Raw genomic sequence first — 27,635 nt, forward strand, 5'->3', positions numbered from 1 at the left:
GGCGCGATATGACAGCCTCGCTTCTGTCAGTCTGCCCCAGGGCAGCTGTGGCTACAACCGTAGCTTGCCTCCACCAGTGTGTGAATGTGAGAGTGAATGAATAGTGGCATTGTAAAGCGCTTTGGGTGCCTTGAAAAGCGCTATATAAATCCAATCCATTATTATTATGTCTCTGTCATGTTGATAACGTAGAAACCAGCCTCTTCAGTTTTTTCTTAATAAAAACACGCAGAAAAAAATGATTGTACTTCCATTTTTTTAAATCTCCAACAATAACGAGAAAACAGTAGTTTCTCGCGTGTATATTTTAGGCTCTCAGCGTCATCCAATGGTCTTATACTTCCTCTATTTATAAGGCACATACGGGCGTCTTGTACGCCAGTCTAGCCACAGAGTGAGCATGTAAAGCAGCCAGAAAATACGCATCAATGCCAAGGCACCAAAATATGATTGCGGGTGAGTAAGACTCTTTCAAATCCCTGTTTTGTGGCCTGAATTATTGCCACTGAAGTAGTGCAACTTTTAGCTTCACGTTTATCATTTAACAGTTAGGGTTCAAAAATTAAAAATGGCGTGTTATAAATAAATATTCAGATATAAAATATTGGGTTGACATCAAGATCTAAATTTTCAGTTTGAGGAACTTCAAGGCTCAGCAGCGACTGACAAGTGTTAAGGCTCACATTTGTAGTTCATATAAGGTGACGGTGATGATGATCTCAGGAAGAAAATAAATATCAGAAATAATAGGTAAAAACACGCAGATTACACTTTGTGTGATTTTTATAGTTTAGAAGTGTTTAACATTTCTAGTTTAATATAATAAAAAAAACTCTACTGTGCCATTAATACATTCACAGGAAACACTTAACACATCAGTTCATTTGTCCTCATGACTGTGTTGCTTTGCGCTTTTTTCAGATTTGCTTATTTGCTTATGCTGTATTTTCTTTCAAATTAAATAATCAATTCCTGTTTCACTTGTTATTTTCCAGTAAATTTCTAATAATTCGGGAAATGTGCATTTGTTTGAACTGAAGTTTTCATTTTCTGTATCTCCAGCTGTTCTGCTGCTGTGTGCTGTTGGGGCACTGTCTGATGATGGGAAGACCCCACCATGTGTGCCCAGTTATGAAGTAAGAGCTGCTTTAACTGGAAAATAATGGGGGAAAACGGCACAATTTAGTAGGTGCTGCACAATTGCTGAACTGACACATAGTAACTGTAAATAATATATGCACAAACCATTAGAATTCCAATATGAAGTAATAGAACTAACTAACTAACTAACTAACTAACTAACTAACTAACTAACTAACTAACTAACTAACTAACTAACTTTTTTGTATAAACAAAAGAAAATATTCTTCAAACTTTGTGTAGCTGTATCTTATTTTCACTAATGACAGTGTCAGTGTTTTATGAGTATGCAAAAACAAAAAAATGCAGAGCAACAAGATGATCTAAAACGTCACAGGGGAAATGGTACTCCTGTTTCATTTCTTGAAATCTGTCACTTTGTCTCATTTCAGTAAAAACTCTGAGTCCAAATTTTATTCCATTATAAAAGTAAATGTACATTTTTTTAACCAGTTCATAGTTTAATATTTTCACACATGTAGTTGTGTGAAAAATAAAGTATACCCGCTTTCGTTTCCAAGGTTTTACATGACAGGACAAATTAAAATAATCATTTGACCCTTAGCAGTGACATTATTTGTTTAACAAATACTGAGTCAAATTCAGAAGCTGTGTTTAAAAAATATAATTAGACCCCCAAGATTTAACAGCAATAGCTTTAATAATAGTTTTCTGTGTGAGGTCATCAGTCATTTTTATAGCCCAAATTATCACCCCTACACCACCATGCTTCACAGTTGGTATGAGGTGTTGGTGCTGATATGGTGTGTTTAGTTTTTCATCATATGTGGTGCTGTGCATGACGACCAAACGTCTCCACTTTGGTCTCAACTGCCCAGTGGACATTGTTCCAGAAGTCTTGGTTCAGATGTTCAGATTTGTGCAACTTTGCAAAGCTAAGCTGTGCTGCCATGTTCTTTTTAGAGAGACGAGGGTTTCTTCAGTCTTTTTCTAATTGTACCGTCGTGAACTTTAATAATTAAAATGTTAACTGAAGCCAATAGAGACTGACATGTAGCTCACAAGCTTCTTGCTGATTCTGAGGTTTGCACTGTCTGAATTTGGGGTGAATTTGCTGGGACGTCACTCCTGGCAAGATTGGCAACTGTGTTGACTGTTTTCCACTTGTAAATAGTCTTTCTCGCTGTAGAGTGATGGATTTCAAATGGCCGAGTAACCCTTCCCAGATTGATTGGGAGCAACAATTCCTTCTCTGAGATGATTGTTGATGTTGTTACACTTTCACGCCCCAATTCTCCAGACCAGAAAACCACTGAAACATTTGTTACATTTATTACAGGTGCTCATGATTACTAAAGATCAGCACTTGGCTGCTACTTACCCTCTTAAATCCTGTGGAAGTAATAAATAGTTACTTTGGTTTTTATACAATTCTTCTCCATTTTTGCTTTATTTTTCTTAAATAACTATATAGTCTAATAATTTATGTGTTTTTATTTTGTCTTAATATGTAAACATAAATAATGTTCATGCTTGGTTTGGTGATTAACAATCTCTCAGCTTTTATTACAACTTCAGACAATTAATTGCTAAATCAACCTTTTTATGTGTTTTTGTAAAGCATTTTTTTAACATCTTGCCATCAGTGATTATTTTATTGCTGCTTAATAAAGGAGGATTAAATGGTGGGTCTTGTTTTTCAGGCAGCATGTTTGACACCAGCTGATTATCAGAATCCATCTGGTCCCATCACCAAAGTTTTGGCTGTGGGTATGAAACTCATCATCTCCCTGGAGTTCCTCGCTGGATCTCCTGTTTGCCACTGGATCAGAGGAGAAGACCGAGTAATGACAGCGTAAGTGACTGTCTGTGTTTCTGTTTGTGTGCTTTATCTTTTTATGTAATTAAACTGAGATGTTTCTTTTAACCTCAGCAGAAATGGGAGTCAGTCCATGGTCACATCACCGCTTTCTGAGACAGATTCAGGGGAGTACACTCTGACGTGTAAATCCAACAATGTCACCATGTTCTCCACGACTGTGATTCTTCATGTAATGAGTGAGTAACAGCTTCTCACCTTCTTTCTTCTATAATACTCACACAATCTCTGTTTGATCATAAATTAGTGATAATAAAAAATGAAGTTAACTGTTTTCTTTGTTGTTTAGAACGTCCAACAAAACCACAGCTGATGCTCGATGGTGTTGACGTGTCAGATACTTCCCCGCTTTTTAAGTGCATCTCTGAGGGTTTCCCCAAACCCACAATCAAATGGTCTGGGTAAGATGTTGTCCTTTACATTTGTATGTAAACTTTAGAATAGCAGCACTTCTTAATGTCTGATTTTAGACTGAATCATTTGGAGAGATGCTTTATTTTGGTGGGTGGTTGGGATAAATGGGTATTAGACAAGTTTTGATAATAATGTTTGTCAAAGACACAGCGCTCTGAAAATATAATTTTACAGCACTAACATTTTTCTCTCTGTTTGACCAGTAACAAGGATGAACAACAGAGTTTAAAGGGAAGCGACAGAAAGACAGAGCGCACAATATCAAGCACTGAATATTATAATAGAGCAATGATGTGCTGTGCAACCAATGCTGAAGGACAAGAGTGCTCCCAACTGTATGACTACGGTAACTGGATTTAAATTAATTCATAACAAATTTAATACATCCATAATGAATTTATCCATAAATTATTACAGGAGTTAATTTCAGTAAAATTTGGTTCAAATACTTGAAAAAACAATGTTTACTCAGACATTAACTAACTGATCTCAGAGAAGCAAATGACAAATTCTGCCTGAAAAATATATTTTTGACTTGAGGCCCTGATGTGTGTTTCAGACTTACAGAGCAGCGTAATGAACAAAGATGAGGTATCTACTGTCACCCTGAGCGAAGGTCAGTCTCTGCTGCTTCGCTGCAGAGTAAAGGGATACAGTCTGAGATCACCTGTGTGGGAGAAAGGAGGAAAACACCTCAATGCCAGGACACTGTCACGTAAACCAGAGAAGGAGGAGGAGGTACAGTAATGTCCTGTAATCAGGGAGAGTTTCCTTAAACTTTCTTGTTATGTTTGTCTGAAAACTGACCGACCTTTTTAATATTCCTCAGTCTGAGACAAAAAGTACTTCACTGATAATCATCCTGCAAATGATCATTATTATGGGGTTTTTCTTCCAGATGTGCATTAAAAATGACTCATATTTCGGTGTTCAGATGGCCTACCTGTCCATCAGATCAGTGAGAGAGGAGCACAACGGCACATACACCTGCACGAGTGAAAATAAAAACTCAAAGTCTGTTCATGTTAATGTCTCAGGTCAGTAGACTTCATTTCATGTCATTATTATTTGAAACTGTTCCCACTGAATAAATCTGGTTTATTCTTGTGTTTCCTCAGATGAAGGTTTCCTCTCTGCACAGCTGGATGAGACCAAGATCATATCAGCTCAGGAGGCATCCAGCACCTGCTTGCAGGCCACTGTTTCCTACCATCCTGTTCTCCAGTACTGTTCCTGGGAGACTCCTGACAAAAACAGGACTAAATGTGTCAGGGAGACATGGGTAACACAGCACAGGTACTTCAATGACGCAAACTGTCATCATGTGGAAGTGTAAAATTATCCATTCATTCACGTTTTTCATGATCAGTGTAATCATGTGATATGAGGACTGTAATGAACTGTTTCTCAGGACTGTGAAGCTTTGTGATCCACTCATATCAGGAGATTATAAGTTACACCTGGAGGCTGGAGGACAAAAGGAAACAAAGATCATATCAGTGTGTGTTGTAGGTGGGTTAATGTAACCTTTGTTACAGTTGTATTATTACTTAAATTTAATTATCATTTATATTTAAAATGTGAGAATGTTTGAGATCATCTGATTTTTGTTCCAGATGAACCAAAGTTCAACTTCTTGTTTAATAAGGATGATGGTACCCTCAACCTTGAGACTGTCAGTCTGGTGCCAGCAAACTATACCTGGATGTTTTGCTCTAAGTTCAATGACAGGTATGATTACCTGCACAGCCGTTCAGCTCAGAGCATTTTAGCTCTGATTATTTAAACTCCTTTTACTTTGTTTCACAGCTGCAGTGAAATTGACTCATCCTGGGATGAGGTCCCAAATGCATTTCAAATAGATTCTGATGTTTCCTGCTATAAGCCGATCAAGAGCTTAGTGAGCAAAGACGTGTTAAAAGGAGACCAATTCAGGTTTTGTCTGACAAACTCAGTTGGCTCCTGGTGCAAAACCCATTACATGATCATCCCACCTACACCTCAGCCCTCTATTGGTAATAACAAGTCTCATGAATATATTTACTGAAAATATTTGATGAAAAAAAAAATCTAAAAGTTGCTCACATTGTTTTGTTTTGTTTTTTAGGTAAGCCACCTGAGAAGAACTCCTTCCTGCTGACAGTATGTGTGGTTCTGGCTCTGGCTTTGACACTCGCCATCATGGTGCTCACGTATTTTGTCAAAAAGAAGGTAAATATAAATAAGGTGTATCAGCATACATATAAATGCAAACACACACAAAGACGTGACACCAAACCTTTTGTGTTTCCAGCAGAAACCTCAATATCAGCCTCAGCTTCAGATGATCCAGATGACTGGACCCAGTGATAATGATTACATCTACATCAACTTCAAGGACTTTGAGTATGACAGGAAATGGGAGTTTCCCAGGGAGAACCTTGAACTGGGTATGAAGTACACCAAGTTACAGGGTTAAATATATGCATCAACACATAAAGGCAATGTAAAGTTTTACACTCAGTCAGTAAGAAGAAGTTTAAAAGAACATTTAAATATATGTAAAATTATTGATTTAGCTGCTATAGCAGACCTCCGAAACCAAAGAACAAGAAGCCCTTCAAATGGTAGCAAGACGTACTTGAGGGCTTGCAAAAGACTGAAGCAGAAAAAGAGGAAAAAAGTTCTTCTACATAAATGTGTTATCTGTGAAATATTCAGACTTTCCTCTTTTCATTTTTTTATGAAGAGTTTTACCTTTCTGGGCCTCAAAGTGTTGTCTGAACTCAGCAATACACCACGTTTAAAGAGGAAATGTCTCTTTGCCGGAACTTCTAACCAGATAGATATGTGAAACATATGAAGGGGCCCCAACAGGACACCTCTAAGAGGCCACAACTCTTTGGTTTAATTTTGCAGAACAATCATTTGTCTTTAGTTTTGTTTTGTTTTTTTAATGGCATAAGCTCAATCTAAAAACTAACTTAATGTGAACACTTTTTCCCTCATATTTCATGACAACGTGTTGATAAACGTAGTCAATTTAATATACAAAACAGACTTTTGAGTGTTTTTCTGTCCTCCTCAGGTAAAGAACTGGGCTCTGGAGCTTTTGGCATGGTGGTCCAGGCTACAGCTTATGGCATCAAAAAGCCAGGAGTCTCGCAGAAGGTGGCTGTTAAGATGCTGAAAGGTTGGTATTTGTTTCATGAGAAATGCAGAGCGTTAAAAGGGTTTTACCTAAAAGTGCTAATCTTGTACTTGACTCTGCAGAAAAACACCAGTCTATGGAGAAGGAGGCTTTGATGTCAGAGCTCAAGATGCTAACTCACATCGGACACCATGCCAACATTGTCAACCTGCTCGGTGCATGCACAGACTCTGGTGCGTTTAACGCAGCAGATCACACACATGCACAATAGTCATCAAACTTGGGCTCTTTCAGATGAGACCTACTGCCCTGGTTTCTGATTATTTGATGCTGTATATTAATGTCAAACAGAAGTTTTAAAATAACCTAATTTCCCCTCATCTAGGACCAGTATACCTGATTTTCCAGTACTGCTGCCATGGAGACCTGCTGAATTACTTAAAAAACAACTGTGAACGTTACCACAAGTCTGTCACCGACGCTTTTGACAAAGACCGTTTCAGAAGCCTCTACCACAACCTGCAGCTCAGGAAATGCCCCAGGTGAGACATGTTTCTGTATCAGTGCTGCCTTTTGTTTATTTGTTAAATTATTCTCTGCGAAGTTTGTTTGGCATTACAGTTGTGTTACATTTGTCTTTTCTCAGTGCGCTGGAAGCACCAGTAGATAATTACGTGCCTATGTACACCACTAACACAAGGGGGCAGGAGGACATCGCGCTCCTTACCATCAACTCTGACGACGTGGACAGCTGTGAAGGTGAGAAATGTGATATAAAGCCAGCAGAGCATACACGTTATCATGGTGAAAAAAAACACGTTTAAAAAAAGGTGTATGTGTGAACAGAGGTTGACACACTACTGTGAAATTCAGAACACAATTTATCTGCAGACCCAGAGAGCTTTGAAACCTCAGACGAGCAGACGGAAGACCTGGAAGCCCTGACCTTTGATGACCTGCTGAGCTTTGCCTTCCAAGTAGCAAGAGGCATGGAGTTCCTCTCCTCCAAGAATGTAGGCGGCAAACACCAGACAAACATCTGTCACCCAGCCTCTCTGCAGAAACACATTTAGTCTTTTTTGTTCCTCTGTGTTGATGATTAATTTAGACCTATATTGGCAGACCAAACCTGAAACACCTGTGTTAGTTTCTTAGTTCTTTGCATTTTGTCATAATATATCTATATTTAGGAGATTTGGAATTTTATAAACCGCACAGTTCAAGGGGAAATTATTTAAATATAACTAAAATTGCATATCCAAATAAATACACAAAACATATGCTGATGACTGCTCCTTTTGTCTGCAGTGTATCCATCGGGACCTGGCAGCTCGAAATGTCTTAGTGACAAACGGCAGGCAGGTGAAAATCGGTGACTTTGGACTCGCCCGGGACATCGACAACGACTCCAACTACGTCGTGAGAGGAAACGTATGTTGGATGATCCTTTGGTCATTTTATATTATTCACTGACTCTTATGTTAATCCCTGTGGGTGGGTGACTGAGCCCTGCTGTCTCACAGGTGCGTTTGCCAGTAAAGTGGATGGCTCCTGAGAGCATCTTTCAGGGAATGTACACCATGAAGAGCGATGTCTGGGCTTACGGCATTCTGCTCTGGGAGATCTTCTCTCTCGGTAACTTTCACAAACATTAACTCATTGTGAGCAGCACATTCAAAAGATAAACAATCAGTTCTAACGTCTCAATGATGTTTGTCGCAGGTGTCACTCCATATCCGGGCATAAAGGTGGATCATATGTTCTATTCAATGATTGAGAGAGGATTTAAGATGGAGTGTCCATACTATGCCAACGAAACTGTGTAAGTCTCATCTTAAATGTTTCATAAATGTACTAGGTTGTTTTAAGAAAACTATTATTTTAGGATTCAAATAAAGACAGAATCACATTAATACATCAGTAAAAGTCAAAAATAATACTCCATTTCTGTTCTGTTTTGAAACTTTAGCTATTCTGGACTTTTAAATATAATTTTTGCTTTTATTAAGTCAGTAGTGTTGTGAATGTTCTTCTGCAGGTACGGGATGATGCATAAGTGTTGGGCCCTGGCTCCTGCTAACCGCCCCTCTTTCTCCAAGTTGGTGTCCTTTCTGTGTGACCTGCTCCTAGACCAAGAGGAGAACGTAGGCCTTAAAGAAAATCTCAATATTTGTGTTAAATTATACTCCAACATATATGTGAATGTAGCAGCGTAATCACTATCAACATTCACTTTTTGCAGCTCTACCAAAACACAATCAATCAGACTTGCAGCGACTACCAGAATGCGTCGACCATCGTTGACATGTCTGCCTTGACCAAAGCAAGTGAAGAAAAGAAAACCCAGGCCACCAATGATTACTGTCAAACCTGCGCCACTGAAGAAAAGAGAGCAGAAACATGTGACGGAGACACTGTGGCAGCTGAGAAGGAGCTTCTGAAACCATCCGATGCAGAGTGATCGCCTTTATACCTTTATTTTTATCCGTATATCCAACAGCTTGCATAACAATACTGATAAAATGGTACTAACCTAAGATTTTAGAGTAGAATGTACTTGCTTTATATTATATTCAAGGATAGCAAGCAGTTTTGTTTTTAAAGTTTTAAAGTTTTTTTTAATTTTGTGCAGTTTTTATTGTGCAGCTACAAAATACAATTAATTATGAAACTAAAATATTCAGAGGAATGTACTTTAGAGATGTAGCTATGGAAAAAAGATTTCTCCATTATGTTTATATGAAGACTCAGGAATTTATTACATGTTGCATATATTTTGTTATACATGGCAATGTAACGTCTATGTTTTTTTGAATGCATTTATACACCAGCAGAGAATGCAAGCATTATATTTTTTGTACACATTTATTTTTTTTCATAATAAACTTTCTTTATATATTTTACTGGAACTTTTACACTATATTACATTTTATCTACAACATTTTATCTTCCAGAATTACACCTGCAATAAAATGTACTTTAAATAAAGAAACTAATTTGGCCATGCCTGGTGTTTCCTCGGCTGTTTTATTCGAGTCTTGTCAAAGAAATAACAATCAGAATTTTTTTCATAAGAATTTCACAGGAAAATACTTTTTATATATACAAATTGTATTTTTCTCTTTAATGGTTTTGTGTTATACTAGAGTACAACACATTCAGAGTGAAAACAAACTGTGCCTGACTTTACAAATTAAGATTTGTTGGAAAAACCACTGATCAGGTACTAAAATCTGATGTTCCTAAGCTGTGGTCTGTGTCCCCCAGGACTGTGAGGCCAAGCGCAGCTCCAGTGTCATCATTAAATATGTGATGAGCATGATCATCAGCCTTCTGACAGAATAGTGTTTTTCTTAACAACCTTGCCCTGATTGTAAACAAGACTGAGGAGCTGACTGTGGGTTTCAGGGTGAATAGGGAAGAGCATGCCCGTTTTTACATCAACTGAGCTCCAGTGGAGCAGGTCAGCGAGTTTAAGAGCCCCAGCTTTCTGAGGTCCTTGCATAGCAGCTCCATTCAAAGTATCCTGCTGTATCATCAGGTTTGGAAGCTGCGCTGTAGAGGAATGCAACGCTCATCAGAGAGTTTACTTATTTATTTATTTATTTGCTCTTTTGCCAGACATATGCACTTTTATTTTCGAATTTTACACGTATCTAAAACATGGTATCTTATTTTGTGGAGCTCTGTAACAAAAGTTTTTTCAGACACTTTTTACTTTTTAAAATCTGTAATGTTACAATAAAGCTGAATGTGAATCCTCAAGCACAGCAGCTATAGACAGGAGTCCACTGCTCAAAGCACCACTACGTGGAAGACACAAACATGGAGGTTTGTGTTGCCACAGCGCCACCTTGGGGAATTTCAGGAAATCCAAAAGTTAACCAGGAGATGTAATTCCAAAAATATATACCACCTTATTCACTTTAAAGATGACAAGTCAGGATGAATTTCAGTTAAAGTTTAAAATATTTGTAAGTGTTTCATATAATGCTAAAGGTCGAAGCTGCTGCCTGTGATGACAGGGGATAAAGGCGAAGCGAGCAGATCCTGACAGACTCATCACAAAGGGAAGGATATGCTTGCTCAACCCATCGCTCCTACGCAGCAAAACAAAGGAATAAATCAATCATAAAATCACAGTAGAACAAATGAATAATGACTCCTAGTCAAGATGATCTTGGCCTAACAGACACTATAAAATTCAATAGAATTTGCAAAAGGATCAGATTCTTCTGATTACAAACAAAGAAAACACATACAGGAACATCAGTCACACACATGGAAAACATCTGGGTTCACAAAAGAGAAGAAAAAAAAAGAAAATAATTTTTAATAATTATATTATATTTTTTAAATTATTATATTATATTATATTATATTATAAGCATATAAATCTCAGTGTATTTTACTGTATGTAGTAACCATTTGTGCATCGTATAATATTTTTGGCTTTTTAAACACTATTTTTCTTATTTATTGTGCTGTTGTAACCAGTGAGTTTCCACAGTGTGGGATTGAATGAAATGTCTTTTTATTGAATGTTCTAACTTTAAATGTGTGGGTATCCCAAGTGTGCAAGCAGGTCTGAAGAGAAGCTCTTAGTGAAACCATCAACTCAGTATCAACAAACCATAAACCCATCACTCAAAATGAGCCTTGCCCCACATTAAAAGGCAGACCATAAAAGTGACTCTAGCATGAAGAGCGACTCATTCATTCAGTTTATTTTTAAATAAATAATTATGTTACCTCAGAAAGATCCTCCTGATTGAGGATTCCTATGGAAAGTGAAACAGTGTAGTTTCCATTTACGACAGAGAGGCACACTGGGATAATTTCCCATCTTTTGCAGATCATTTAATCATTTAATTTGGAAATGGCACAGTCAGTGTTACTCAGATGTGTACAATATGACCTTGAGTATGTTTTGTTTTGCTTTGTGGCCAGCTAGTTCTATCAGGATCTTTTAAGCTGATTAACTAGATTACATTTTTTTTCTTTCAGACTCTGTCTTGTAATCAAACATTTATTTCTAAGATTAAGCTGTAAGTAATTACTTGTATTTTCCTTTGTGGTGTTCACTGTGAGTGTGTGAAGATGGAAATAAAGATGTAAAAGAATTCTGCATGAAAGTTCACCTTTTCAGTGCTGCATCTTCAACTGGATGTGCTAACTACGTCTTAAATCATCTTGCTAAGGAGAGTGAGAGTGTGTCCTCCAGGCTCACAATTCATTATGAGAGACTTCTATGTTGATGACGCTGTCACAAGCATAGCAGATGTGGATGAAGCTGTTCAGCTTGCAAAAGAAGCCCAAAAGTTCTGTGCTATGGGTTTACTGTGACTAAGCAAAGTTGTGCATAGTCGTAGTGCTTGAGCGTAAAACCATCTGAGCGTGCAACTGAACCAAAGGCTCTTGATCTCATCTTTAATGATCCATCACTGTGAAGAGCCTTAAGAACCCACTTGGACATTGAATCAGACAGTTTCAGTTTCTATACCTTTCTGAAGGATCAACCAGAAACCCGACGTGGCATACTCTCCACAGCTGCCTCTCTTCATGAATCATTAGGGCTTGTTGCTCCTTTCCTGCTAACTGGGAAGAGGGTGTTTCAAGAAATTGTAGGCATTTCACAGGCTGGGATGTCCCACTCATCAGTTAACCTCAACCAGTCTGAAGATGCTGGAAGAGTGATCTGGCATTTGGAGAAAATCACATGCCTCACTGCTATGTATCAACTGACTTTGGAAAGATCAAATGGTTATGGCCAGTGTTAATATTTGAGACACGTGAATGAAAATGGATCTCTTAATTGTGATCTGGTCGTGTCAAAGTCCACTGGAGCTACATTCAAGGCTGTGACAATCCCCAGGTTAGAGCTGACTGCTGCTGTTGTGTCCATCGCAGCAAGCACTGCTCTAAAGGAAGAACGTGGAATTTCAGGGATTGATTAATATTTCTGTACAGACTCCAAGGTTGTACTAGGGTACAGCAACAACAAACCATGTCGTTTTCACATATTTGTATTGAATAGGATTCAGAAAACTCATCTCAGTACAACTACTCAGCAAAGGTGATATGTCTCCACTAACAAGAATCCTGCAGACCTTGCTTCCGGAGGTTCAAGTGCAAGCAAGCTTCTCACATAAAACTGGTTTACTGGACCCAAGTTCCTATGGGAGAAAACAGTGCCTCCATCTGCAGAGGTAATCCCAGAAATCTCACTTGGGTGACCTGAAGTTAAAAAGGTTCAAACACTAAATGTGCAGACTGCACATTTCTGTCTCTCTCATCCAGATCAGATTAACTTCATTATGAATGCTCTCCATTCAAGCCATGTAGGAGGTGTGTGGGAGAGACAGATCAGAACAGGAAGGAATGTACTTCGGTCCAATCTTCCACCCTCACGTGAAAGATTGGATGATGCCAGTGTCTATTGTGGACAGTCGTCTACTCACTGTGGATAGCCTAAATGATGCAGATGGTCCTGAACCACTTACTCCCAATCACATACCATGAAACCATGAAACACACTTAGTCTTACCACCTGGAATCCAACACCATCAGAGAGGACATTCAATTCAATTTTATTTATATTGCGCCAAATCACAACAACAGTCGCCTCAAGGCGTTTTATATTGGACAGTAGATCATACAATAATAGATACAGAGTAAAACCCAACAATCATATGACCCCCTATGAGCAAGCACTTTGGCGACAGTGGGAAGGAAAAACTCCCTTTTAAGAGGAAGAAACCTCCGGCAGAACCAGGCTCAGGGAGGGGCGGGGCCATCTGCTGCGACCGGTTGGGGTGAGGGAAGGAAAACAGAATAAAGACATCCTATGGAAGAGAGACAGAGATTGATAACAGATATGAGTCAATGCAGAGAGGTCTATTAGCACATAATGAGTGAGAAAGGTGACTGGAAAGGAAAAACTCAATGCATCATGGGAATCCCCGAGCAGCCTACGTCTATTGCAGCATAACTAAGGGAGGATTGGGTCACCTGGTCCAGCCCTAACGATATGCTTTACCAAAAAGGAAAGTTTTAAGCCTAATCTTAAAAGTAGAGATAGTGTCTGTCTCCCAAATCCAAACTGGAAGCTGGTTCCACAGAAGAGGGGCCTGAAAACTGAAGGCTCACATGCATAGTTCTAAGAGATGGTGTCACATTCAGTAGCAGAGCAATTCTGGCCCTGCTGGAGGAGAATATCTCTCTATTATTGCAACTAGACAATGCTGGCGTGTTTCTAGAAGTGATCTGAAAGCTGGTCACAGAGTCATCAAAAGGGGAAATGATCTTTCACGGACTCAGTGGAGATTAGCCATAGTTGTAGAAACGGTGGCTGATTAAGATGGACTTGTGAGGAAAGTTAAGATTCGTCTTGTGGAACAGAAAATGAGAAAGGAGGGACAACATTCTGGCAAGCTGAAGACTGATCTTGCTCTTAGAGGCTGTTTAACGCAATGACTATAGTTTTTACTGTATGAAGACTTTATGTGTGGACTTTATCTGCATAAATAATTCTATTTCCAGTGTGTAAAAAGCCTTGTGGTTAAAGGTCATTTTGTGTTTAAAATCATTAGTGTTATATATCTCTTTTTTGTTAGAACACTTGTGATTTGGTGGGAGTGTAAATGACCTTTGAATGCTCAGACTTTTTTGAGTAATACTTCACATATATTTGTTTTAATAAAAAAAATATTGTGTTTACTATATGGTTAACATGATGTTTTTATATTCAAACATTTGGGAATTAAGTCTCCTGCCTGGCATGTCTGGACACCATCATGGTGATTAACCTATTTAATCTCCTCGGGGTTAAATTCCCCTGTAGGTGGCGCTGTGGCAGCAACAAATTTTCCCTTCGGTATGCGAGAATGAAAATTTGGAGGCAGAGAAACATGACTGCAGGTAAGTCAGAGTATTTAAATGTTCCTCAGAATTGATGGTAATCACAGACTTGCAATCAAGATTTTCATAGTTGGTCGGAGCTAAATGTTGAGTTATGAAGCATTTTGTCAATAACACTCAGCTGTCCTTCAGAAATGCAGTCTAAGAACCTGAGATAGGCCTATTGTGACGAACTGATTTGTGTTCTTCATTCTTCATACAATGTCATTGTTTGTTTTGAATTTTTAGTTTAACATTAAAATACACCATAATGACTATTGTGCGTACTTATGACTGAGAAGAGCAATTTTGTCATAATGATGCATTTTTTTTCCTTTATGTGGTTTTTCCCACTGATGTTTATATATTTATTTAGATGTTTCAATAATAGTTTCAACTATTACAAGATTATTAACTACAAGAAAGAACTGCAAACAATTACCAACTAAAGATTCAGTTTTCTGTCTCTCCAGCTGTTTTGCTGCTGTGTGCTGTTGGAGCGCTCTGCTCTGATGATGTGAAGACTCCAGTCTGTGTATCCAGTCATGAGGTAAGAGCTGTTTTAACTAAACACTGAATTGTTTGATAAGCCCCTGTTGAACAGTCAAACTGATACAGTATGGCATTGATCTAGAGATCTTTCCACCAGTGATTATTTCACTGTTCCTTAATGAAGGAAGGTTAAATGTTGGCTCTGGTTTTTCAGGCAGTATGTTTGCTACCAGCTGATTATCTGAATCCGTCCCATCAGCAAAGAGTTGGCTGTGGGTAAGAAACTCATCATCTCCCTGGAGTTCCTCTCTGGATCTCCTGTCTGTTAATGGATCAGAGGAGAAGACCGAGTAATGACAGCATAAGTGACCGTCTGTGTTTCTTTGTGTGCTTTTATCTTTATACACTGATAAAAGCTATTTTGGAGAGAGGTATATATAATCTATGCAAATCATATAAAATTTACTCTATTATTGCACTCAGCCAAGGAATTATAAAGTAATGGGTTTATTATACCCTTTTCTTAAGAGTAACAACATTACATTAAAAAATGCAGTAAAATATACCCCCAAACCGTGAGTCTTATGTTCCTAATTTGCCATGCGCCAGACCGCGCTTTTTGACTGAGCGGGACTGCAAGAAAATTCTGGGGGGGGGTTTTCGGCTTCCATCGAACCCGATCGAACCACAGAAGTGAAGGTAAGCTATTTACACAGGGTGAATAATATATAATAGCGCATACAAATGGTAATTTTTGAAGTGATGAGCTATTACACTTTACTTGCATTGCTTAGGTCTGTGTAATGCACCATTACTTGAAATGAAACTTTTAATCTGTTGCTGTCTGTTAACTGTCTAGACAACTGCTGGTAAGTTGCAATGAAATGTGTTCGTGGTGCGGTTTTTATCAGTCAGCATGCATGACCAGTCCCGGACTGGTAATCGGAACACTGAGGTCGTGTCCAAATTCATGGGCTGAATCCTCCTGAGGACCCGGCCTTCGTGGGCTATGTGGGCCGGGTCCTCAGAAGGTCGGGTAGGCCGGATGTAAACCTACGTTTAACCTGAGTAGCGAAAGACAGCAGTGATCTGAAAATGATGTGCCGGGAGTTGTGCCGTTCTCGGCGGCTCTAGTGACCCTCGAGCTCCCGGCTAGCTATCGAGCTGGTGGGTAACAGACGTCTCCGAAAACCTCGAAGCACTTTTGCAAATATGCGATATCTTGATAAACCGAGCAGATATTTGAAGTTTACACACCCTCATTCTCGGCTGAAAATATGTTAAAAGTTTATTATATGACCCAGAAAGAATAATAAGAGTAATTTTAAAACTTAGTAGTGGCCGCCATTGCCGGAAACTGGAGTTTGGCTGGGCCGCGCTATGAATTCTGGGATATGGTGGGCCATGAGGGACACACCCGACCCATCCTTCAAATTCGGGGAAAAGGAGGACACATTGGTCAGCCTTCGGCGCGACGCTGTGACGTAATCGGTCTACAAATGCGTCCCGGGAGGATGCAGCCCATGAATTTGGACGCCCCCAATAATTACAATCGCGGTCTTTGCAAACTACTTTCCTGCCTTGATGGAAAAGAAAATGGACGTCAGACGATTTTTAATTATTATTTTTTTTGAGAAAGGAGAGCGGCAATCCTTAAGTTGTGGTGGCTCTGCTTCTGGGTAAACACATAAAGCAGGTAAACAAACTTAAATCCGGTATGTCTTTGAGATTCTATGAACACTGGTAAATGGACTGATTCTTATGTAGCGCTTTTCTACTCTCCCGGAGTACTCAAAGCGCTCTATACAACATGCCTCATTGCCATCAAACACGACTGTTGGGCAGATTATTCCCAACAGTCGTGTTTTAAAACTCTTAAAAAACAGCTGTTGCATCCGTCTGCTTCTCCCCATTGATCTTCACTGTAGCTCATCATCCCGCAGAGCTCACTGAAAGCTTTCTCCCAGCTGTAACTGGCGGCTTTGTTTTAGCAGCACCAGAACTTTCTGAAAAAGCTCTGAAGCATGTTTGCTTGTATTTAAAAATGTGCGCAGCAGTAGTCGATTGTTCTGTCATGCAGATACCGCTTTGCTCCCGTATCTGCTTCATAATCCGCTCAGCTGTTCGCACTGCGGGGAAACACTGGGACACAGCAGCATCATGAACTCCAGCTGTAGGGAGATTTTTCAGCAGCAAAACGAATAAAGCCAACGCGAAACGATCAGTAAAAAACAAAGACTGCTCTGAGAGTTTGAATTATTAACTGTATTTATTGATGTGTGGTTAAAGAGTATCTTACTCATCAGTAAGTAGGGGCAGGTCCTGCCTTCCTCACCTCTGATTGGATAGTGAAAGAAATCTCCGTCCCGGGTCATCCGTGGATCGGGTTTCCTCCGAGGCGTGGGCACATATAAGCAGAGTTTTGTCTTTACCCTATAAGATTCAAAATTATTCAAAGTAACACTCAGGTATGCCGTTCAGCAGGTTAGTTACGACGTCGGGAGTAGCTTGGGAGAACAAGGAAACACAGACTGCTTCAGGTTGCTTTCCCAAAATCAACTCAAAGGTTTATTCATCAGACAACAGTTTATATAGAGGAAAAAGGTTCGTGTGTCAGCAGATTCTCAGTTCAAACCGGTACAGACCAAATAAGGAAGCGTCTTCCTGCCCTCTGAGCAAAGAAGTATCCTTTGTATAGTTTATCAGTTCAGCTACAATTTATGATTATCCCAGCGAAATACACTCCTAGACATAGAATACAGAGTTCTTTCATTAGTGAATTCTGAAACAAACCACCTGGCCTTTAACAAGCTCTTTTCTAGGAGATAAAGAAGGGAGGATGGGAATAGTGATCTCTGTGGTATTTTCGACCTTGGTACCAGCCTGTGATTCTTACACATTAATTCTTGGGTCACAGAGAAAGAGAAAAACAACTAGTAAATGGGCCTTATTGAGTAACAGTTTTCCTGTATAATATCACTATAAAACAATATCCTGTAAATGCTACCATGGTATCAAAATATCACAACAGATAGAAAGTCTCTCCTACTTACTTATGATTAAGATACTCGCTCACGGGGCGGGACAAGTGTGTCTGAGAGAGGGAGGGCGTCTCATGGGACCATCAGTGTTTCCAACGGTCTCTGACAGAAAGTAGCTGAAGTTCCCCATGGTGTCATACCAAAATAAAAGCGGGGGGGGGGGGGGGGGGGGGGGGTAAAGCTCTCAGCCTGAAATGTTGTCCCAGTCCAGGCCTGTGCATGACTGTCTGACTGCTTGTTTTAAGTTTAAAAATTAGTCAATGCTAGCTTTTTCTAAAATATTGAAATGGCAGATGTTAAAAAATAAAACAAAGTACTACTGTATCCCACTAGTATGTGTGAAAATACCCACTGTTGCTGCACCTGCGTTTAGTTTTGTGGGATCAAGTAAAATATTTTTAAATTGATTTATTATTGTATTGGGTAGTGTCAGAACATCAGTGCTTGATAATTGTTTTCATAATCATACGTCCCCAATTATTCAGCGGGCCACATATAGCAACCTGGTTCTTTTAAACACCTGGGGTCCAAATTAATTTTGAATATTATATGTCTGCGCTATAATTAGGAGCAATACGGCATGTTCTGTGAAGCATATTACATCTATGAATATGATCTATGCAGTTAATTCCATGAAGCATGCATATTAATCTATGCAATTGCAAATGCCTTTATTTTAGTGAGGTAAGTACACAATCTGTTATTTCTGCATAACAGACCCTTGTTAAAATCCAGTGGCACCAAGGTATCATACAATAAAATAATGTGATTAATACATAAGTAAAAGAAATTCCTATACATGCCCCTTCCTGATTTCTTATGTTTTAACATGTTTGTTACACTTACATGTTTCCAAGTGTTAACACAGATGTTCAGAGTAAATACAGATTGTAGTTTTTTAAATGATGATTTCATTTAGTTTGGGGAAACAGCTCTCCAACTTTACCTCATGTAGAAAAAGTCATTTCCTTCTAAACCTAATAAGTGGTTTTGTCATCTAGCAAGAACTGCAGTCAAGCATTTGCAATAACTAATAAAAAAAGCACTTGGGACAATTGTGTTGGTGACAGCTTTTGTTATAATATCAATAATATTTCTGGGATACTGTTACATGTTTGCATAGACTTTTGTGGAATATGGAGACACTCCTGGCATTATATGAGCAAAGTGAGACTCATTTTTTAGGGTTGGTGGAGATGAGTGTGAAGATCCAAACAATCCCTGTCAGTGATGGAGAAGCTTTGATGAAAATATTTGGTAAAAAGTTCACCAGCATGAAGGAAATGAAGTTTCAAACTTTCCTTAGGAGGAGCCCAGCACGCCTGCTTAAAGAAAAGTAAGTGTGGCGATGTGGATGCTTGCAGCGACTGCTGTATAGAGGCCATCCTGCTACACATGAAACACATCAGAGTCATAATTGTTATTTTAGTCACGTCTTTGTTTATTATCCTTATTGTTTTATTTGGGACTGTTTGCAGACATCTCAGAGAGAGGAGACACCAGCATCTGAACAGAGACTCAAACCAGCAACCTGCAGCTCCCTGCTTGGCTGCTCCAGTTTTCTCCTCACTCATGTTGCCCACCAGTGATTTCTAGCTGCCCACCCACACAGCAGGCTAGAATATGCGCTGAGCCTCAGCACCCAGTACTTGGACATGTTTTCTTTATTAAATAATGAACCAGACCCCAAAAGTAAACAGCTGTTATTGCTAGGCAACGGGAGCAGCATTTGGAGATGCAGCACCTGACATTCCTGACCATGTGGGCGGAGCATGCATGAAATGGAATGTTTAGTAGAACTGTGCAACACAAGCACTTAGTTACAGCATGTTTCATTGTATCCAGACACAGCTAGAGACACATCTACAGCAGCATCTCTGTGCAGGACAAACGACAGTTGACGAAGAAAACATCAAAAACTTCACTCCTCTACAATACGTTGGTTTATTTGTTTAAAAGGCCAAAATGAATCGAGGGAGAATGAGAAGAGGATCGGCGAGTGCTTCACCATACAATACAGTACAGCTGATTAACCTGCAAGAGGAATTTCAAATGATACAGGCTGAAAATGTCAAATTAAAAGAAGAGGCAGAAAAATCAAGAGGAGAAGCTAAAAATTCAAAGTTTGAAACTGAAGTAGTATTGCAGGAATTACTGCATGTGGGTCTCAAACTTAAAGGAGAGAAAATGGGAAAACAACAGGCAGAAAACGAGACTGAAAACATGAAGAAAGAACTGTTGGAAGCTCAAAAAGCATTGGAGGAAGAGAAAACCACAGCACAAGAAGCCAAAAATAAATATCAAACTGCAAAGAAGGAGGCAGGAAATGTGATTCAGGAATTACAGGAGGTGCGGGAAGCTTTTGAAGAGGGAAAAAGGAAAATGCAGTTGGCAACACAAGAAGCTGCAAATGTAATGGCTGAAGCTGAAACACTAAGGAAGGAATTGCTGCATGTAAAGCACCAACTTGAAGAGGAGAAAAAACGTAAACACGAGGCAGAAAATGAGATTGAAAATATGAAGAAAGAATTGTTGGAAGCTCAAAAAGTGTTGGAGGAAGAGAAAATTAAAATACAGGAAGCAAAGAAAGAAATGGAAGATACAAAGAGTTACGCTCAAAACATGAAGAAGGAACTGATGAAAGTGCAAGAAGAACTTGCAGAAGAGAAAATTGAAGTGAAGGCATTCAAGAAAGAAATGACCGGCTCTGCGGTGACCAGGAAAGACTGCAAAGACGCTCTTAAAGAAATACGAAAGCACAAAAAGGAAGCTAAAGAGCTCCTCAAACAGAAAGTGAAACTGGCCAAACAGCAGCTGAAAGAAAAATTTAAAGATGCCGAGGAGCAGCTCAACAAAACCTTAAAAGAACAGAAGGCAAAAGAAAAGCAAGCCGAGGACAGGAGGGGATTCTGGAGCAGACTGCTGAGAAAGAGCTGATCCAGCAGCATCGAGTTTGAGGAGATCAATAGTTTCTTCCTCCTCTCTCCACCTTTCTTTCACCCCATCCTTCTTCTTGGGACGTTTGTTTGTTTTTTTAAAAACTCTAATCTAAATACATGTACTGAAACACACAAATAAAATTGCCATAACTTGACCTCATGTTGCCTGCTTCTTTTCTTGTGTGTCTGTGGATGTAAAACAGTAACACACTTTCTGCTCTGTGTCTTTAATTGTAAATAAATGCAATATGCTTTCATTTTAAAATGCAGTGCAAAAAACTTCTGCTCTAAATCTTTTTTTTTAGCAAAAAGCTTTTTTTTTGCCTGTTGTGGAAGTTTTCCATTTAAATAAAGCCTGCAGACGAGCGGTGAGCGGTAGCTAACATTCCGCATGACCGCGGGACAGACGGTCAGCAGAGTCTCCCTGAGCCTAGCATGGCTCTCAGTTAAATACCTTCTCCAGGAACAAAAGGCAGTACACAGCTGTTTCACACCTTAAGGTTCACACTCCCTTGCTACCTCCCAGAGTCCTCGAAGACACAAAAGACTCTTCCTGTGGAGTTGTCTGCTTCCCCCAACTTCCTTACTAGACAACCACCATTTGTCTTACTGTATGAGTGTGAGACATGTTAAGTATAACAGACAGACAGACTTCTCAGATAAGAGGAGCAAAGAAAAACTGAAGAACAATATTCACCTTACACTCAAAAAAATGAAACGTTGACTTTAATTAAAATTATTTTGTCAACAGGTTCCACGAAATTGAATTATGTTAGTTTAAAGCAAAAATCTTTAGTTCATCTAATTTAAAAAAACTACTTAAGATTAACAAGACATATTTAAGACTAACTAAATCAAGTTATGTTGTATGAACAAAGATGATATATTTTCAGGTTAGATAGTTTAGATTAGTTACTTCAACACATTTCTTATTTGTGGCAGTAAAATGTTAAATTTAAGTTAGATTAATTCAAATATTATATTTTCAGCCACCTTGTGCTTTATTAATTAGTTTTACATAAATCTATTTTGTCAACAGGTTCCACACAAATGAATTAAGTACATCCAACTTATTTTTTAAAATTTATTTTATTGCCAACACATTCAGTGAGCATTTGTGTAAACCCAGTCCAAAATAAAACACAACAGCTCATTAGGGTTAGTAATTAACAGTATGTAGACAGATGCAACATCAAGACTTTAAATTAAATGTCTGTATCTACCAGAAATAGAAGAGAAAAAAAAAAACGCATTGAAGATCACATAACACATTGATAAGATGACACTTGAGTTATGCACATGTGATGCTAGTAAGGTCTGTGAGTGTTTTTTTCTTTTAGTGTCTAAAATGGATAGCAAAGTTGCTATTTGCAATGATTGCTTAGGGTCAGTCCAGTAACACAATGCCAATGAAGTGCTTTCCTTTAACAATGCAAAGTGAAGTGTCCACCTCAACAGCCACAATTTTAAAAAAAATGTAACAACAACAACAACAACAACAACAAATAGTCCACTGATATTAGCAATCAAAGAAAATTACATCACCATCCCAAATAAAACTTTAACAAAACATGCCAACATTATGGTCTAACAATAAAACAGCTTGTCAGCGTTCAGTTTTTTTGCAACAGCACAGCAGTAACCATTTAACACTTGCCACTGTCAACATTTATTTTACTAGTGTTTGGGCAAAAAACTTCAGATGTAAACATTTTAACATGGAAACAATTGTTCGTCTTTAAAAGTCCACAAAATATACATTCATCCTGCATTCCCAACTTGGATGATCTGATATCCTCGTGTTGGTGTTGTTCCCAGACCATCATGAAAATGTTGTCACATTGTTGTGACGTTATTCTTTTGCGCGCCAAGCCATTCGTGCATTTATGAAATTCCAATGTTGCAAGGACAATATCAATTCTGCTTACTGTTTATTAAAGGGTTACGGTTAGGGTCAGGGTCAGTTGATCGGCGGACAGAGGCGGTTTCACGCAGCTTAAGTACAGTTTTTTGTTTTACGCCGGTTTTTCCCGAAGTCGCAAAAGTATGACGTCACAACATTCTGATTGGTCACTTGCAATGTTGATCCTGGAACAACATTTAGTATGATGATCTGGGAACAACACCAACACGAGGATATCAGATCAACCTCCTAACTTACCCTTATTTTTAGGCTTATTCATTCAGTGTATTCTTGAGCAACTGTACCTTGGTCAAGAGTATGCTGACATACAGATGAAGGAAGAGCTTCTGAAGTACTTCAAAGAAAGCTTTCAGTCTTGAGGTTAACTGAGATTCAGTGCATATATCCCACCCATTAAGAGTGCACATGCAGAGGCCAGGTCTTCCAGGTCATGCAGGACACACTAGATGGTTATACCCACATCGGCTGGAGGAGTGCTGGCATCAGCTCTTTCGATGGTAAAGATAGCAAGGGTAATTTGTTCCAGCTCCCTCTGAACAGCTGTAGCTTAGACACAAAAACATAGAAAAATGGCATCCAGTTTTAAAAAAAGAAAGAAAAAGGGCCAAAGCTACCCTTTAATGACGTAAACACAATATTAGGAACATGCACCCCAGTGTGCCACTATTTCAGACTACAGATTCAACGATAAATATAAATAGTTTGGGTATACAAGAAGATTTCCCAAAACATTTAAACAGGTTCCATGCAAATTACAACAACAACAACAACATGCAACAACATTAGTTATTCAAAATTTGGTTTAATACAGATAAAAAACTAAACTAAAATTACCAACCAATTATTCTTTGAAGAGGATGCTTGGGTCTTCATTCAGGTAAAAAGGTAGTGCCCTGAGGACACACTCCCTCCCCTTTTCAATACTTTCCTTCTGTAGAGAGTGGCAGAGATACAGGAAGAGAAAACAGATATACTTTAGGATGACAGAAACTCACATTATACGCAAAATGAATGACATATCCACTGCACAGATAGACATGTACACAAGACCAACTAATCATCACATGGACATGAATAGTTAACCTGTTGGGCAGGGTTTCCACCACATTATATATGTCCATAATGGAGGTAAAGACAAACTAATACATCATCTTTTTTGCATTCAAAACATAACATAAAAACATTCACTTCTGGTTTAACCTAAATCAAGGGATCAGATTTTACATATGTTTAGGTAATTTAAATTTTCCAACGTTTTGAGTACCAAACTTTGTCTTGCTTAATATAAATGTAAGTGCACTGTGCAGCTACCATACACTAGCTGTTTAAATTTGAAAATGATCTTATTAGCCATAATATTTTGCTACCAACAGAATAACGCACCTGTGTGGCTGGGGCCAAAGTTTGTCTAATTTTCTTCCCTGCAACGCCTCCTTTTTTCTTGAAGACTTTTATGAGCTGGTCAGTGTATTGGTCAAGTTGTGTAAAAAGCCTTGGAACATGTGCAGCAGTAGTAATCCTCACATATTCTGCTTCCACCTGAAAATATGTCAACAAACACAACATACTGTACTGTAAATATACATACTATATGTACACATATACAAACTAAAACTAATGTAGTAAGACCTCATTAAAGCTATAATTTTAACACAAACATTTACACAAAATGCTAATGGAGCCATTACAGCTTTTATTGTTATTTATCAAGTTCCAAAAAATATTGATCACAGCTGATCTGAAAAGAATTTCATGCCTCAGGCCCTTGAACTGCAACCTTTACCATAGTTCAGATGTGGAGAAGAAATAACAGGGGCATGGGATGGGTCACAAAAGAAAACTTAACTTATAAAACAGTTTTGTTTTTAAAAGTATAACAGTTCACATACCACATACAAGCTCAGCAATACCACATACACCACATCAGTATAGGAGGGAGCAGGTAAAGGCAGGATCTGAGATTTATAAAGAAAAAAAAAATTCCTTAATTTCAAGAAGCAAATTATTGTTTGAATTACAACTAAATAAAATACTACTCAGAAGAAAAGCAAGAGATTGACACTGCCATGTGCTAACTTTCTATAGAAGCAATTATCACCAGGTCTGTCGACCTCCATTGTCTGTCCACTCATATGTCTTGAATAATTTTATTTAAAAAATTAAGTGTGTACTTTCACAAACTGTAATTTATAACTACATTGATATGTATAACTCCGCTAGGAAACATGCTGTATTTACAGACCATTTTTACATAATACAGATTACTGATAGAGCAGAACAATGGTGTCACAGTGGCTTTCGCCCTTGACTTTTTGGATTTTAAATGTCACTTTATGCTATCCTTGCTATCCTATTCGATATTTCCGACTCTCTGATTACAGAAAAGGAATCCCAAGAAAGCAAATGGAAAAATAACCCCTTGAAAGAATAACCCCATGAACCCCTGTAGCTAATCCCTTAATAAAACAAAAAACAATAAAAATGTTTCTTACACAGTCCACAAAATAAGCATGTCCAGGACCCAGTAAAACTAATGTAAAACAAGCGCACGCAAACGATATAACATTAGTGATGGGACGTTCTGTATCGAGGCTTCGGAGCGTGTGTCGAGTAATGGAGGGGGCGTTTCCGCGAAGCGCGTATCGAGGCTTGCTTCATTTATGGGAGGAGCTGAAAATGATGACGTCCGAAGCCTCGCTGCCCGGCTGTACCACGTGACTGGTTCATGAAGCGGTTCGAACTTTGCCGCAAATAATCATTTTCCATACTGCCAGCATAAATATACACAGTATACTGCCATCACTACACTATAGGTGTTTTACACACTCCTTTTGTTGTTGACATTTACAGGCTGTGTGCAAAATGCCACACTCTTCAAATTCATGCCAGCTATTATTTTTACGTCCAGTAGGTGTCCTGCTAGAGCAAATGAAGCTTCATGAAGCTTCGCGTTGGGGTGAACCAATTGGATGAAAAGCTTCAGTGCTTCATGGGGCTTCATCTGCCCATCACTATATAACATGTCTTGTAAGACAAACGCAAAATATAACCATGCTGGACATATAGATACTACACAACATAGTCAAAGAAAAAAGTGGTCTTACCTCTCAAAGAAACAGTAGCTTGGCGCCAAAACAGCCTTTTTCAGTTAAATTTGAAGTCTTGCGCATGAGCAGGCACAAGCCGTGAAACCTTCTTGTTCTGCGCGGTTTCATTACAACTGATTTTGCATTACTGCCACCTTGTGGATATACAAGGTATATCGATCCTAATTGACTTAACTTAAATGTTATGCGATCAAGTAACACATTAGTATTATGTACGTTGAATAATAGACACAATTACGTAGACTTGATTAGAAAAACATATGTTAACTTAACAAAAACATATATTTTAAGTAAAATGAAAATAAATAATTAATATACACTGAACAATCCACCTCATTCATTTTTTTGAGTGTATGTTTAATTTCTACCTTCATTAAAGAGACTCAGAGAAATTTTGAGGTTAGATAAATAACTTGTAACCAGGTACATATCTGAAAATTTCTTTTGTGTAATGTATTTTCTTATTTTTGTTGCATGAAGAATCTGTGTATGTGGACACTCACTATTTGCCCTCTTTTTCAGATCCTCACGTGTGTCCTTTACAAGCAGAGACTCACTGATAAACGACTCTGTTACCAGTTCTAGGGCTGACGCACCCACCCACATCCCCACACCCGGTGTATCCTTTATAGGTATGCAAGTTTCTAAATGAAATAAATCACATTGACCTTAAAAATGTGGTTAATCTTAACCAAAATCCTCAGTTATGGGAAAATGAACTGGAAATGCAAGTTGTGCAACTTCACAACCACAAAAAGATTAGACCTGCTGAAACACGTCAGGCTAATACATGGGCATTTTGGTCGAGTCCACTCCATACCCTGCCTTCATGCAGATTGCCCTTGCACTGTCAAGACATGGGGTGCATTAAGGACACATTTGTCAAGGCATCATTCACAGTCATCCCAGCCAGGCAACATCCTTTCATTCACGTGCATTGTCTGTAATTCATGCTCTTTTGACAGTGAGAGGCAGTTTTTTGAACATCTTGTGGCCATCTAAAAAAGTTTGAAACTGTGCCATGTGTTTTTGAGGATTGTGATTATAAGGTTAACAAATACACAACATTCCACAGCCACAAGAGTAGAAAACACAACCCACATTCCTTGGAAGATTTCAAGACTAATGTTCTTCATCAATACCAAAAGAACCCGGATGAAGAATGTGACATTGTTGACGATGACAATGAATGTGGCTCAGTCCTTGAGGAGGATGAGGACTTAAACAAAATTATTACTAAGAAAGTGGGGCTACTCCTGAAAATGGAGAGCATTTTCAGTGTCTCCAATTCATGCATTGACGAACTAGTAGAGGAACTTCATTTCCTTACAGCATCTGCATCTGGTCCCGTCATTAAAGAAATAATTCTGAGCACTTTGAGAAAACATGGCTGTACATTGGAAGACTCAGTGATTTCAGAACTGGTCAAAGACCTTTGCCGGCTAAGCCCTGTCTGTGCTGCTTTAAGAGTGGAAGGGCCTTTAAGCAGTCAGTTCAGGAGAGAGCAATTTAGAAAGGAGCATCTCTCATTGACTGAACCTGTTGAGGACATACTTGATAGTACAGATAATAAAACTTTTCAGTATATACCAATCCTCCCATTATTATCTCAACTTGTGGACAACAGAGACATTCAAAACACAATATTACAAAACAAAAGGCCATCTGATGTCTCTTCAGAATACAAATCATTTAATGATGGATCTTTA

The 27,635-nt window shown here is 38.7% G+C and overlaps 1 protein-coding gene and 1 long non-coding RNA gene across 5 annotated transcripts; one reads left to right on the forward strand and one right to left on the reverse strand.

The window, feature by feature from the left end:
* Positions 1 to 375: 375 nt before the first annotated feature.
* LOC113028997 (fms related receptor tyrosine kinase 3) lies at positions 376 to 9,531 on the forward strand. Of its 3 annotated transcripts, none has more exons than XM_026179539.1 (24): positions 376 to 456; positions 1,063 to 1,136; positions 2,805 to 2,956; positions 3,035 to 3,159; positions 3,270 to 3,381; positions 3,598 to 3,740; positions 3,954 to 4,132; positions 4,293 to 4,431; positions 4,513 to 4,690; positions 4,806 to 4,906; positions 5,011 to 5,125; positions 5,204 to 5,409; positions 5,502 to 5,605; positions 5,688 to 5,823; positions 6,462 to 6,566; positions 6,647 to 6,757; positions 6,910 to 7,066; positions 7,171 to 7,283; positions 7,398 to 7,537; positions 7,833 to 7,955; positions 8,048 to 8,159; positions 8,247 to 8,346; positions 8,563 to 8,668; positions 8,767 to 9,531. In XM_026179539.1, exons 1-24 carry the CDS (start codon positions 429 to 431, stop codon positions 8,983 to 8,985), a joined length of 3,078 nt encoding a protein of 1,025 aa, XP_026035324.1. In that variant the 5' UTR covers positions 376 to 428; the 3' UTR covers positions 8,986 to 9,531. The 3 variants fall into 3 exon arrangements, with proteins under 3 accessions (XP_026035324.1, XP_026035325.1, XP_026035326.1); XM_026179540.1 differs by having other exon boundaries at positions 7,416 to 7,537; XM_026179541.1 differs by having other exon boundaries at positions 5,691 to 5,823; positions 7,416 to 7,537.
* Positions 9,532 to 22,994: 13,463 nt separating this feature from the next.
* Positions 22,995 to 26,234, reverse strand: LOC113029003 (uncharacterized). 2 transcript variants are annotated; one of them, XR_003273330.1, is made up of 5 exons: positions 25,924 to 26,234; positions 24,709 to 24,774; positions 24,203 to 24,358; positions 23,658 to 23,750; positions 22,995 to 23,365 (listed from the first exon to the last, which is right to left on the reverse strand). It is a non-coding gene; the product is annotated as an uncharacterized LOC113029003 (long non-coding RNA). The 2 variants fall into 2 exon arrangements; XR_003273329.1 differs by having other exon boundaries at positions 23,658 to 24,358.
* Positions 26,235 to 27,635: the final 1,401 nt, after the last annotated feature.

The sequence above is a fragment of the Astatotilapia calliptera genome, chromosome 9 (assembly GCF_900246225.1).
Source record: "Astatotilapia calliptera chromosome 9, fAstCal1.2, whole genome shotgun sequence".
NCBI classification, from domain to species: domain Eukaryota; kingdom Metazoa; phylum Chordata; class Actinopteri; order Cichliformes; family Cichlidae; genus Astatotilapia; species Astatotilapia calliptera.